Below are 14,954 nucleotides of genomic sequence, written 5' to 3'. Positions count from 1 at the left end.
TGAACATGACAGCGAAGACCTAAACGTAAAAGTGCTTCCCGACTTCACCAGCCAGTGCAAATCTGGGGGCTTTTGGCCTTTAACTCGCGGTCACCTTCTCAAACATCTCCTCGACAACGCCATCTAAGAATTTCACTTGAGCCCAAAGCTTGGAAGAGAGATCTGGGTGTCAGTTCTGCCACTCACTAGGGTGGTTATTTGTTTTAAGCCTTAAATTTCCTCACACCCCTACCGATAAGCCCCCCAAGTCCCCTTCCCCCCCCCCCCCGGGGCCCCAGGGTTGTTAACTACATGAGGTCACACGTGACGATTTAATTACCTCCTCTGCGCCGCTGACCCTTACTCCCAGCGCCGGTCACTGGGCCCGCCCCTCAAGCACCCTCCGCTCCTTCCGCGGGAGGCCGCAAGACCTTCGTGCGCACGCGCCACCGCGCCCCGGGGGGGCTCTCGTGCACTCGCGTGGCGCCCACTGGGCGTCCCCGCCGCTCGCCCCGGGGCGCGGCGCGCGCCCGCTCTGACGGCTCCGCCCCCAGCGGCGCGCGCCCCACGGCGGCAGAGGGGCGGGGGCGGGGACGCGGGCGAGTCCGGCCATGGAACCCCTGCGGAGGGCCCACGAGGCTGCGCTCCGGCTGCTGCTGTGCCGGCCCTGGGCCTCGGGCGCCGCCTCCCGCCCGAAGCCCCGCGCCTCCGAGGTGCTGACGCGGCACCTGCTACAGCGGCGCCTGCCGCACTGGACCTCCTTCTGCGTGCCCTACAGCGCTGTCCGCAACGACCAGTTCGGCCTCTCGCACTTCAACTGGCCGGTGCAGGGCGCCAACTACCACGTCCTGCGTACCGGCTGCTTCCCTTTCATCAAGTACCACTGCTCCAAGGCCCCCTGGCAGGACCTGGCCGGGCAGGACCGGTTCTTCACGGCGCTCAAGGTCGTCAACCTGGGTGAGTGGCCCGAGTCGGTGAAACACGCCCCGCTGACAATGGGATCACTGTTTGCAAAGCACGCTGACAAACGTCGCTCAGAGGTCGAGACCCCGGCCCAAGGTCAGGCCACGTCAACGCCGGGGAACCCTGCCTCGGCCCAGCGCAGGCTCTCCCGGGAGCACGCTCTCGGCACATTGGGTTCGCACCGCGCTGTTGGGTTTCCCGGACCCTGCCTCCGCGTCTCACCCACTCAGCAGCAGCCTTCTAGGACTGGCCTTGGCCCTGGTCTTTTGTATTCTTACCTCCCCGCCCCCCTCCCCCAGCCCCTACTCCCCAGTAGGTGCTTGTCGGGGCTCAGTAGTTGCTATTGAACCTTTCCCCGGAAAGCGGGGCTTTAGCCTAGGCCTGTGTCTAGGGATCACACTGCGTCACTGATGGGGAGGAGGCGTTCATTCTGTCCACACCTGCTGCAGCTCTTGACTGGGAGGATACTTATATTGGGCAGTCAGAAAGAGGGTGTAAGGAAACGTCCACATTGGACAGTGGCTCTGAAATTGAGAAATGCCTTATTGCATGGCAGGATTCGTTCATGACCATTATTCTCTTGAGTGCATTCATTATTATAAAAACTGCAACTACTTTCTAAGTTTGATTTTCTCTACGTGAAATCCTACCAAGTGCGTTCTACTGAAAGCACTAACGGTTTTCACCAGTCATATCAGCTTCCTCAGGTGCTAGGCCTAAAAGATATTTAAAAGACTGTACGTCTTTAATATTTCTGTATTTTCATGGGAATATTCTAATTCTGAAAGTATTTACTCTTGCTGGATGTTTATTTTCTTTTGGCTACTGACAGAAGAGGCATGAACATTGACATGGGTATATCTTTTCTAGGTCAGTGAAAAATAGAGAGGCCTCAAGATGTTTTGTACCTATTAATAGGTAATATCATATTAATCCAGATTTTAGTAATTCAAAATCTGGACCTGGTAGCTGAACCATGTTACCCAACCAGTTTTTTAAAACCAGAATTAAAGTTAAACCCCTGTGTATCTAAATTGGTATTATATAATCTAATAGCTCATTAAATTTAAATATGGTATTTATGTACTTTTGCTTATAATAACACATAGTCTCTCGTGGGATTTTTGAGCCATTGGTCTACTGGGACTGTCCTGGGTTCACTCCACCAAGGAGAAGATTATTTAGCAATGTGTATACCTTTAAAAGTTTGTTTGTTGGCTGATGGACTATATAGAGCATGCCCACTAATTTTGAGGTTGATTCAAAGTTGAAGGGTGAGCACACTTAGAAGATTCAATTCAAAATTATTTGGAAAAATTGGAGTGATGACTAGATTCAAGATGAGGTTTATTTTAGCATTTTCAGAATCAGAAGCCATCATTCTTCCCAGCTGGTAAGAGTTACAGGTGAGGAAAAGTATAATTGGAGGATTATAGGTAAACCATGAGCCAAATGCCTTTGAAAGAAAGTTTTCATTTAAAATTTAACACCTTAAGAACACCTTAACGGTTTGGAGCTTTCTTTTGCATATAGATACAAAGAAATCCAAAGAAAATTAGGATACACAGAACATTCTCACACAGAGAAGTGAAACCTTTTGAGGAAAGAAACAACAGTTGTAGTTTTTCTTTTTCTTTTTTTTATGTGGAAGAGAAGGCTGAAGAGTGATGTAATGGTCTTCTGGAAATTCTAAAAATCCTGCCTACGTGGGAATAAGAGTTTTAAGTTAAACAAAAAGGAAAACTTTCTGCTCATGCATGCTTTAATTCGAATTGGCTTTTACTGATACAGGGAATTTTTTCCTGCACTTTTCAAAGAATAGTGTATTCACCAATTTGGCAATGTTTATTTTGTATTTTTGTCTTACGGTAGAGAATTAGATAATAGATTCTTCCCTGTTCTGTGATGTACAAATTGCCCCTGTGGATCATCAAGTACATATTCTATTAATAAAAATACTTAGGATTTTATTCCTCTTATTCCCTTCTAAATTAATAATTATCAGAGTAATTCATTTTTCCATTTTGTAAATAATAAAGATTTCTCTTTTACCATTTGTTCTCTTTCTCCTCTGTCTTCCCTTCAGTGGAAGCTGACATTTTACTGATGGTTTATCAGTCTGGGTATCCTGCTGGGAAGTAGATTGAGATTTAAGAAAAGCAACTTACCATTGGAATGAATGGGTAATCGGAGACTTGCTAAGAAGTTCTAATTTTTTTTAAGTGCTTAATTTGACAGTGGTTTACCTACTGTTCAGCTGACTCAAAATGAATTATTATGCCAAGAACTGACTTTCATGTTCATTTTGATGTTATGTTTCAGTCTGGGAAAAATTTAATTTCTCACAGAATTTTATAGACTTTATAGCATATGTGCCATAAAATTATTTTTTTTATGTTTTAATTATGTCAGTGGCAAATCTTCTCATTTGGTGTATTAGCCTGACTGCATTAAATAGACTGCAGGAAAAAAGAAATAGAGAATTTTTGACTCCTGTATCACAACTCTATCCCCTATCAAACAAAATTATTGATAGTGTTTCCTAGCTGTTTCTTAGTGAGAGGTAATGTAGTTATGATTAAACTGGTAATCTTTGATCAGTTCTCCATTTTAGCTGAAAAAATATGGACCATTGATTTGTGTGGTTTTTAAAACGTGCCAATATTTTAACTGGAAACTGATAAGTACAATCAAACAAGATTTCAGTTTCACCAGCCACCCCTTAAATTTATGTCCTTAGCGTTGGTTTAAAAGGCATATCTTATATATAATTTACTGTCAGTATATTTTAAAAATTAATACTTGTTCCTAGAACCTGTTTTTTTCTTTCTTACCCCATTGATTTTCAGCTTTAAAGTTGTGATGCCATATTTAATTTTTTATTTCAACTTATCTTTCTATTCTTCACTCATTTCTGCCTGTATGCTTCCCTAACCACACTCCACTTGCCTTTTTTTTTTCTGATAAAATTATTTATAAATAGCTTTATGATGCTAGTTTTTGTGGCTTTTTTGTGACATTCCCTTGAAGCATTTAGAGATTCTTTTGGGTATTACCAAGGCAAAGAAAGCAGTCAAAGATTTCATGGGCATTCCAGGGAACCCTGTGATAGTGACAAACTATGACCCAGTATATTCCTAAAAATAGAGAGGTGCCAGACTGAATGGGCATTTTTTTTCTGTTCTCATTGCCAGATAGTGACGCTTCTCCTGATTAGTCTCTGGCATCACAGTGGTTGGAATGCAGCTTCAGGGAATAAGCACAAAGTAGTCCAGTGCACTTACTCAAAAAGAGCATAACGGCAGATATATTCCTGCAGAAAAATAAGAAAAAATTTAGCAATATGATTAGTCCTGAGCATGTGGTTTCCCTATTAGCTGGAAAGAGGGATTTTCCAAATGGACAGCTTGTCTTTTAAATTGTCTTTTTATGTCCAACTCCTACACGGTAACAATAAAATTAACACTGTGTCGAGCATACAATATTTGCTATTGATTCATATGCCTGTTGGTTTTATACATGTTTTTAATATGTCAGTAGTCATTGAATTTAAATAAGTGCCTTAAAAAAGATAGGAACTGTGAAAGTTTGTTTTGTGTCCACTATAGTTTCATTTGCATGAGTGCTTAATCCATTATCTCTGGTTAGTAGTAGGCTTAGTTCCATGAATCACAAATGGAAGCTAGTCTCAAATATAACAGCAAGATCTTATCAAATGGAAATACTCCAAAGAAGAAACATGTTGTTGGAATCTACTGAATACCTATTCCAAATAGGTTGAAACAAGGTTGTTTTCAAATCAGCTGTAAAAATACTAATGGGAGTATTTCTCATGGCTGTTATACTAAAATCTTCCTTAGAGTTACGTTTTGCCTTAGGTTTTGAAGACAGCTCTTTGACCCAGTTTCTTTTAAGTTGCACAAAAAATTACTTTAACCATCAGTGTTGCTGTTTAACTTAACGCACAGTAAAGTTGACCTAGTAATTTAAGCTCAAGGCCAATAATCAGGAGCATCTACAACGAAATGAATGAATATTGTTTATTTGCAAAAAGAATATAAAATTACTTCATAATTACTTGGAAGTAATGAATTAGTGCTTATAAAGTGCTTTGAATTAAAGTTTAAACCAGCCTTATCTATAGTTTTAAAGATCTCTAGGCTCACATAGTTCCACAAACAGATGAAACTGAGCTCTTAGATAATGCGTCCATCTTCACTCATGTCTATATTTTTATAACTTTATAATTTGTTGACATTGCTGAAGAGTGCTTTGTGATTTGCACCATGACAAATATATTGATGCGTGATTAAGAAGTACTGATGTTCATAAAAACATATGATTTGTTTTCTAGGTATTCCAACTTTATTGTATGGACTTGGCTCCTGGTTATTTGCTAGAGTCACAGAGACTGTGCACACCAGTTATGGACCAATAACAGTTTATTTTCTAAATAAAGAAGATGAAGGTGCCATGTACTGAAGGGTGAGCCTTGGAGAACATAAATATCGGTGGATTTTCTCTTGTGTGTATGTACAATATTTATTTTTGACCCTTTAAAATAAAACTTTTGCAAACACCTTTTTCTTTCTGTGGTGTCTGATTCTTTAAGATGAATCATTGCCCTCAAGAGGCAAAGCTTTTCATACATGGTTATATATTACATACTCAGTTTAGCCAATGGGAACTACAAATGCATGAGGCATACACCATTTTTTTCCCTAGAATTAGGTTAAATTACATATAAAAAATGATTACAACCTATATATATTCTATAGTTAGGTATTAACAATTTAAATCAACTCTGAAGAGAAAATAGAGATACCCATACAAAGAAGGACGGGAAAACCTTTTATATGACACTGGAAAAAGAAGTAGGGGATTTTAGGACAAAGGTGGAGATAATACCATTGGCAAATCCAAAACTGATGAATTCTAATTGCAATCTGAAATCTAAACTCTTCGGCTGGCAGGATTTTAAATGGGAATGTTTTAAAGCCCTTGTGCCATTTACCTGGATGAGAGGTTCAGGTGTAATGTTGAAATTTCTTATCGTCTAAACCTCCAATACCATACTACTTTGAAAAAAAAAAAATAATGACTCTGGTTAATGTAAATGTAGCAAGATGGATGAAATTAAGACTTATTAAAAGTTAAAAGAGCACGCTGATAAAGCTGTAAGAACAATTAAGATCTACACAGACCCAGAAGAATAAATTTGGTGACTGTTTACAAAAGCAATTAGCTGAAATGGTACATATCCATACACTTATTGGTGATGGGAAATGGGCTGAAATTTTAAAGACCTGATGGCAGTTTTGTGTTAAGATTTTATTAAGTTAATTGCGTTTTTGAAAGCAAAGTCATTTAAAAAAATTTATCCTTGGGGGTAGTTACAAAATACCCAGACGAATGGTAAATTTCAGAAATTTGGAGTAATTTAGGGAGAACTAAGTAGAACTATTTAATTTCTAAACCAATGGGTGTTTAAGATTTATGATCTCTCCCATAATTACAAACATACATTATATATCATTTTATGTTAATGTGTTGCTGATACTCTGCAAGTTTACACATTTTTGTAGCAAAATATTCTATACAATACAATCTAACCAACAACTGGGTGCTTACTTCTGGCAAATCAGTAGAGAAAGTGACTGGAAGTGACTTGAGGTGAAAATACCAGAATGAAGTAATACAAACTGACTTCGTTCAAGGTGGTCATTTTAAATGAGCTACCGAGAGCGAGCTGTTCTTCAAATATATGTAGCATTCACTTGTCTAAAAGCAATTCTAAATAACACTTTAATCAAAGAAGTACTTATGCCCATATATTTAGTCCAGAAGAATATACTTGACACTAGTTAAATGAATGGCTTACACGAAGAAGATAGTGTTACATTAGACTTCATTAATAATAAAACTGACTATTAGCATTTTGCAAGGAAGGCTAGAACTGATTTCCCCTGTAATGGGCAAAGTTAAATAACTATAGCTCATAAGTTTTAAGTCAAATACTGCTCATTCACTGCTGCTGGTCTTGTCAATACTTGCTGTAAAGGTTTGGTCCCAACACAAGGCTGATAAAATGGTTTTTAATTACCAGACTATAAATACAGCTTTTCAGTAGAGTTGCACTTCTTTTCACACTGGCCTGTTTGATTTCTGATAATTTGTACTGCTGACTCTGCTTACCTGTTTTTCAATAGCTACAGTCAGTGTGACTTCTTGTCCATATGGTGATAGGTAAGTCTCCTTGGAGAAGATCTTTGACAAACTACCCTATTGATCTCTGTAATTCTCTGCTGCTGGCAGCATTAAATAGAGCCTTGATTTCTTGTCTCATGTGCTCACTGTGTAACAATTAAGCAAATGTAATATTTTCTTGTATTACATGAAAATCAATAGACCTCTTGCTCTCATGGAGTTGATCATAGTGAAGGATGAACTCAACGATGGCTAAGGGCATGGTTCAAATATTAAAATATCATTCACTGGATTTATTAAGTCTTATAGTGAACCTTGTAGTCTAAAAATGCTCCCCATTGAACAGTAATGGTTTTTCCTTTAAAGTGGAAAATACATGGAAGCACTGTGGCCTAAAAGGGATAAAGTATAAATGCTGGAAGTCAGGAAATTGATTCTATTTTTAGTATCAGTGCTGTATTACTTTTTGACCTCAAGCTAATAACTCTACTCCTTTGTGTCTTAAGTTTTTTCCACCTGTAATCTGAGAAGACCAAAACAAGAAGGCTTTCTACTTTAAAATGTATCATAAATATGCTCATAAGCAAATGCCGGTTTTATTTCAGTAAAGGCTGTTTTTGTAATCCTCATTCTTCTGTTCCGTATCTATTTGTATGTATGTAAAAGACTTCGTTAATCAAAGGATTTAAAAATAAGGTGAGAGGAAGAAAGGGGACACATTGAAGGCATTTTATGGGTGTGCACATGCTGATTACACCTGAGGTTGCAAGCAGGGTTCTGAGCTGACCCTGCTGCCCTTTGGGATATTAGGAATATTCTTAGTTGATGAAACCAAAAACAGCTTTTCTGCCAATACTTAACTCCCTTGATGGGATTTTGTCTCAAAAATCAAGCAAAACTATTTTTTAACGAAGATGTGTTTTTGGTATAAAATTTCGTAAATCTTGTTACTTCTATGCAAATCAATTAGCAAGTATTGGAAGAAATTTCCAGTCAGAATGTTTAGTTCCTGCATAAGCTGTGAACTACTGTAAAGATGCAGTAAGAATTGGGGGCATGAAAGAGGTTGCTAATATAAAAATCCCTAGTTTTTCAGCACTAATCTCTTAACATAGCCAATTGTACAGTTATTTCTTTTATCACACAAATTTGGTCACTAATATTTTGCTAATTGTTGACTTCAGTAAAAAATCAAAACAATTTTAATTATTAAAGGCATATATATTTCTTTTAAAATGTACATTTTGTTTTTTATCATATTTATAGTCACTCAAAACTATAATCAAGAACATGTATAATGCTTCATGAAAATATCTCTTAATTCTGTTAAATGAGGAATGATGTTTAAATGAGTGGGGTGACCTACAGACAAAGATCTTGGTTTCATTTCATTTAAAAGCTAATGCAGATAACAGAAACCTTATCTAAAGCGGGTAGATCGGGTATCTCCTTTTTTTCAGCACTTACATTCAGACAGTAATGATGTTTGAGGGCATCTTAACCTAAACAAGTACTTAGCATTACATCTCACCTGGGTCAACAGTCTAGGGTATCAAAGTTAAACTGTGTTACTGTAAATTAATGGAAAATGTAACTGCACTTTGCCGAAAGATCAATGTCCAATAAAGGCTGCACAATCAAATCTTGTTGCAATGATTGAGGTCTTTAATTGCCTTTCAAAGATAAGGTGGTAATCAACACAGCTTTAACTGATTTTTTTACTAGTTCAATTACATGCTAATGACTAGTGCCAAGTCAGAATCTTTAACTACTTATACTTATTAAATCTTATGTTAGTAATGAAAAATTACTTTCGCTACACAATCAATAGAACACAAATCTTAATTACTATATTTCACTTTTGTACTATTCTATGTACTTGACAAATGTTTCACAAGAGCTTTCCCAACAATAAGAAGTATTATTAGTAGTGACCATGGTCCATAGAGTATTTTTTTCAATATAAATTGGAGAAGAGATGCTGAGAAAATTTTTTTCTTTAAACGAAAATGTGGCTAAAATAGTTTCCGCTGACACAAGTTTGGCCCTTCAGCTACTTTTGAGAACTCTGCTCTGCTAATTGAGAATACATTTAATTCAGCTGGGATAACATAAATGTAGATTGTTTTTAGTGTGTTTCTAAAAGTTCAGTTAGTTTTCTAGTAAAGAAATTGATTTCATGTAGAGCCTGCTGTAAAATTCTCCTATTTGGGGAAAGGATAAGTTAGTAAAGGGAAATGAGAAATGAAAATAAAAGATAAATTGGATTTCATCAAGATGAAAAATTCTTGTGCTTCAAAGGATACTATCAAAGTGAAAACAGCTGATGGTATGGGAGAAAATATTTGCAAATCACATATCTGATAGGGGACCTGTAGCTAGAATATATAAAGAACTCTTATAACTCAGCAACCCATTTGAAAAATGGATTTGAACAGACATTTCTGCAAATAAGTTCTACAACTTTTGGCTACTAAGCACATGACAAGATATTCAACATTAACTGTTAGGGCAATGCAAATCAAAACCATAATGAGAGGGGCACCTGGGTAGCTCATTCAGTTGAACACCTGGCTCTTGATTTCAGCTCAGGTCATGATCTCACAGTTTGTGGCTTTGATCCCCATGTTGGGCTCTGCCCTATCAGCGAGAAGCCTGCTTGGGATTCTCTCTTTCTCTCTCTCTGCCCCTCAAAGACAGATGATAACAAGTGTTGGCAAGGATGTGGAGAAACTGGAACCTTCATGCATTACTAGTGGGAATGTAAAATGATACAGCCACTTTGGAAAAGTTTGGCAGTTCCTCAAAATATTAAGCATGAAGTTACCATATGACCCAGCAATTCTATTGCAAGGTATATACTCTAGAGAACTGAAAACAAATGTTCACACAAAAACCTGTACACAAATGTTCATAGCAGCATTGTTCATTCTAGCCAAAAAGTGGAAACTACACAAATAGCCACCAACTGAAGAATGAATACATAAAATGTGTCATATTCACATTATTATGGGAATAACTGGAATATTACTCAGTCAAAAAAGAGAATGATACACTGATAAACACCACAGCATTGATGGAGCTTGAAAACATTGTGCTAAGTGAAAGAAGCGAGTCGTAAAGACCACCTATTACATGATGCCATTAATATGAAATGTCCACAACAAGCAAGTCTACCGAGACAAAGAGGATTAGTGATTACCTAGGGATGGGGAGGTTGGGAGGAAATGGGCAGCGACTGTTAATGGGTATGGGGTTTCTTTTTGGGGTAATGAAACTGTTCTAAAACTGATTGTGGTAATGGTTGCATGAGCCCATGACTATACTCAAACCATGGAAATGTACACTTTAAATGGAAGACCGTGTGGCATGTGAATGATCTCTCAATAAAACTGTTAAAAATTTAGTAAAGCGGGGAGGGGAAATGGGCAGTTAGTATTTAATGGCAATATGGTTTCCATTTTGCAAGATGAAAAGAGGTCTAGAGATAGTACTGATGTTTGCACGATAATGTGAATGGTCATGTGACTAGATACTGCTGAACTGTATACTTCAACATGGTTAACATGGTAAACTTGGTGTTCTGTGGATTTTACCACAGATAAAAGTAATTTTTAAAATTTAGTAAAGGACTTAATATTACTATAATGGAATGTAACTGCATGATTTCTGTAGAAAATAACAGAGTTTAGAAACATGTTAGAGATTAAAAGAGGTAAAACATGCTAACATCATTTTATACTTTGCAGTTTTGGCATTTAAAAATTTTTAATTATGAAACCTACTTTTAATTAAGTAGATGAAATCTCATTTGGGATCATTTTTTGGTAGCATTAAGGATATACTTTTATATCCTTATTATATACTTTTATCCTGAAACTAACACAATGTTGTATGTTATTCTTCAGTATATATAGTATATATAGCATATACAGTGTATTTATACACACATGCATAAAGAAATGTGTTGTTTTAAAAAGATAAGACTGAAGATAAGACCAAAGAAAAGCACGTAAAATGTTAGCAAATGGAAATATCCTCTTTTAGATCCTAGTTGCTGGGTAAAGAATATTAGCTACTACTAGTATGAGGTGTTATATAGTATTGCTTATAGCTATTTTGGTTGCACTTATATCATTTTAAATACAGTTTATGAACACTGTACTACTCCATTATATTATTAATTTATCTTCAGTGATATTTATAGTATCAATTTAAAAGCAGTAAAACTTCATGAAAAGTAGCTTAAACACAAGGATTTTGATAAACAAAAGCTTCCAGTTTTTAAAAGCAAATCATGGAAGCTGTACTTCTTAAAGAAGATGTAAAGTTTTTGTATTGTTGTTGATGATAGAATTATGAACCTTATAAACTCAGTATTTTTTAGTTAACCTAAATACATAAATCTATTTGAATTCATCTTATGAAAAGAGATATGTCATTAGATATATGATCATTATATGCTTTAGTGATTCATGGACCTTGTTACATACATGCTTTGTAATGTATGAATTATTTAGTAAGAAAAATCACAATAATTTTGTTGTTACTCAAAAATTTATGGGTTGGCAGAAACAATTATGCAGCCCCTGAAGCTGGTATGTTAAGGTAACATCATTAACACCATGTAGTATGATTTTTTTTAGTAGTTGCTTGACATAACCTTTACTGCTGCTGCTAGAATAGATCAGTAATTTTATAACAATCTGTCTGTAAACAGAACATTGAATTTATTAACCACAAGGTGATTCATTTTACTCTATTTTCATATAAGTGCATAATTTAAAATCAGACCTAAAAAGTGGTCTACCCAAACTCTAAAGGAAGAATATAAAAACACCACAAAATGAAAATTAATACTCTCGTAGGTTAAAATTTTTAACTCCATTTAATAAAAGTGGATATTTTCATTTCAAAAAATGTATATGTTTAAGAATTGAATGAAAGTCCATGAAGATAGGAGATTATCCTGTAACCTTTATTTCTTTCTCTCTTTTAACATTCATCCATATTAAGTAGGCTCCACACCCAATGTGGGGCTTGAACTCACAGCTCTGAGATCAAGAGTCACAGGCTCTACCAACTGGACCAGCCAGCACCCACCCCTCTTATAGCCTTTTTTATTACGTATGATATTAACACCCCTGCTGTGAGATGAAACCAAAATTTTAGTTTTTTATGCTTTCAAATTTCCAACATTAAAAGATGAAGGAACCAAGAATTTTAAAGTTTGGATAAAAATCTAAACAGTGTCACCTAATTTTACATTACATTTAAAAATCAAAATTCGGGGCTCCTGGGTGGCTCAGTCAGTTGAGTGGCCGACTTCGGCTCAGGTCATGATCTCATGGTTCGTGGGTTTGAGCCCTGCGTCGGGCTCTGTGCTGACTGCTTGGAGCCTGGAACCTGCTTCGAGTTCTGTGTCTCCCTCTCTCTGTTCCTCCCCCACTCATGCTCTATGTCTCTCTCAAAAATGAATAAACATTAAAAAATAAAAATAAAAATAAATAAATAAATAAATAAATAAATAAATAAATAAATAAATAAGGCTCTTTGTGGAATGAATGTGTGATGATTCAAAATTAAAAAGAAAACTTGTCTTCATCTTTAAGAGTTTTCAGAAACGGATACTTTAACTGGAGATCCTATGGATTATTTGCAAAAACAGCAACAAGTTTTGAAATACTTCACATGTCATGAATTACCCTCTTATGGATTCTGAAAAAATAAAAGACTGGAATCTTGTTGCATTATGCTTTTGAGGCATTTCATACTGTTTTCTCATACAGAAATGTTGCTATTTTATTTTATTTTATTATTTAATTTTTTTAAATGTTTTATTCTTTTTTTTAAATGTTTATTTACTCTTGAGACAATGCGAGAGACAGAGTGCAAGCAACAGAGGGACAGACAGAGGGAGGCACAGAATCTGAAGTGGGCTCCAGACTCTGAGCCATTAGCCCAGAGCCCAATTCGGGGCTCAAACTCACAAACCAAACTGTGAAATCATGACCTGAGCCAAAGTCAGACGCTTAACCGGCTGAGCCACTCAGGCGCCTCTCTTTTATACTTTGAGAGAGAGAGAGCACAAACAGGGGAGGGTCAGAGAGAAGATAGGGAGACACAGAATCCAATCCAAAGCAGGCTCCAGTCTCTGAGCTGTCAGCACAGAGCCCGATGCAGGGTTCAAACCCACAAAATGTGGGATCATGAACTGAGCCATTTTTTTATTACGGTAGCCTTTTTTATTACGTAAAAAAGCCATCCAGCCGCCTCAAGAAATGTTGCTATTTTAAAGTCAAACGGAATGACACGTAGAAGTAAATGAAGTAAAACATTAAACAGAAAGTACTAGGATCAGTTAGACTTACTCACTTTAAACAGAACTAGAAATAATATGTTAGTAACTAGAAGACAAGAATGTTTTAATTGAGTTGGCCAAACATGGAATAGGTTCCCTCTTGAGGCAGTGAATCTGTTGTTGGATATGTTCGGAGAGGCTGCATGACCATTCCTTAGGTAGACATGGAGAGAATTCTTGAATTGCGCAGAGGACTACATTGGTGATTTTGTCAGTTTCCTTTAACCCTGAAATTTTATTATCATTCTTGCATGCATGCCTATCTCTGATTCCAAATCATGCTATTTAGTTTGTTTTTTATTGCTGTTCTACTATATGTGTAATACAAAGAACCTTGTTTTTTTTATTTTTATTTTTATTTTTTTTTTTTTATAAATTTTTTTTTCGACGTTTTTATTTATTTTTGGGACAGAGAGAGACAGAGCATGAACGGGGGAGGGGCAGAGGGAGAGGGAGACACAGAATCGGAAACAGGCTCCAGGCTCTGAGCCATCAGCCCAGAGCCTGACGCGGGGCTCGAACTCACGGACCGCGAGATCGTGACCTGGCTGAAGTCGGACGCTTAACCGACTGCGCCACCCAGGCGCCCCCAAAGAACCTTGTTTTAAAGATAAAATATATGGTTTAAGTTCTTGTACCAATACCAGTTAAATGACTGAGAAAAATTAGAGCTTTCTAAATCTTAGTGTCTTCATGTACAGAAGGAGGAGTTTAATACTTACATAGTATTTATTTGTGCCAAGTCCTAGACTCTATACATACTAACTCACTTAATCCTCTCTTAACGGCCCAGTGAGTTTGGCACTGTTTTTATGCCTATTTTTTAGCTGTAGAAATCACGAAGTCTTACCCAAGGTCACACATAGTGAGTGTTCCTCCAGTCCTTGCAATCTGTCTATGGAGTCCGTGGTCGTAACCTACAATGCATAGACAATTTTGTCACATTATGGATGTGGAAGTATTTGCAAGCTATAAAGTGCCACAAAAATGTGAGATATATTTTGTTAATACAAACAAAATAATACAGATATGTTTAAACAATGAAAAGAAGGAAGTAATAAAGCTTAAGTGATTTGTAGGGACAGCAGCCTACTTTATCTAAAAGAAAATATATTGCGCAGAAATTCAATCTAATGACATTAAAAAAAATTTTTTTAATGTTTATTTATTTTTGAGAGAGAGAGAGAGAGCACACAAGCAGGGGGAGGGCAAAGAAGGAGACAGAATCTGAAGCAAGCTCCAGGGTCTGAGCTGTCAGCACAGCTCCCCATGCGGGGCTCGGACTCACAAACTGCGAGATCATGACCTGAGACAAAGTCAGATGCTTAACTGACTGAGCCATTCAGGCACCCCAACATTTGAAAAATTTTTAAATATTTATTTATTTTGAGAGAGAGAGAGCACGCGCACAGGCATGCACACAAGTGGGGGAGGGGCAGAGGGA

At 37.2% G+C, this 14,954-nt stretch overlaps 1 protein-coding gene and 1 long non-coding RNA gene across 2 annotated transcripts; one reads left to right on the top strand and one right to left on the bottom strand.

Moving 5' to 3' along the window:
- The first annotated feature begins 590 nt into the window (after positions 1-590).
- CB3H15orf61 (chromosome B3 C15orf61 homolog) lies at positions 591-5,524 on the top strand. Its single transcript, XM_030317862.1, has 2 exons — positions 591-936; positions 5,297-5,524. Exons 1-2 carry the CDS (start codon positions 591-593, stop codon positions 5,422-5,424), a joined length of 474 nt encoding a protein of 157 aa, XP_030173722.1. The 3' UTR covers positions 5,425-5,524.
- Positions 2,577-14,470, bottom strand: LOC115515761. Its single transcript, XR_004343774.1, has 4 exons — positions 14,361-14,470; positions 4,227-4,255; positions 2,995-3,073; positions 2,577-2,644 (listed from the first exon to the last, which is right to left on the bottom strand). It is a non-coding gene; the product is annotated as an uncharacterized LOC115515761 (long non-coding RNA).
- Between the last annotated feature and the right edge of the window lie 484 nt (positions 14,471-14,954).

The sequence above is a fragment of the Lynx canadensis genome, chromosome B3 (assembly GCF_007474595.2).
Source record: "Lynx canadensis isolate LIC74 chromosome B3, mLynCan4.pri.v2, whole genome shotgun sequence".
Classification (NCBI taxonomy): domain Eukaryota; kingdom Metazoa; phylum Chordata; class Mammalia; order Carnivora; family Felidae; genus Lynx; species Lynx canadensis.
The sequence above is the reverse complement of the archived record's forward strand: the minus strand, read 5'-3'. Positions and strand labels throughout refer to the sequence as shown.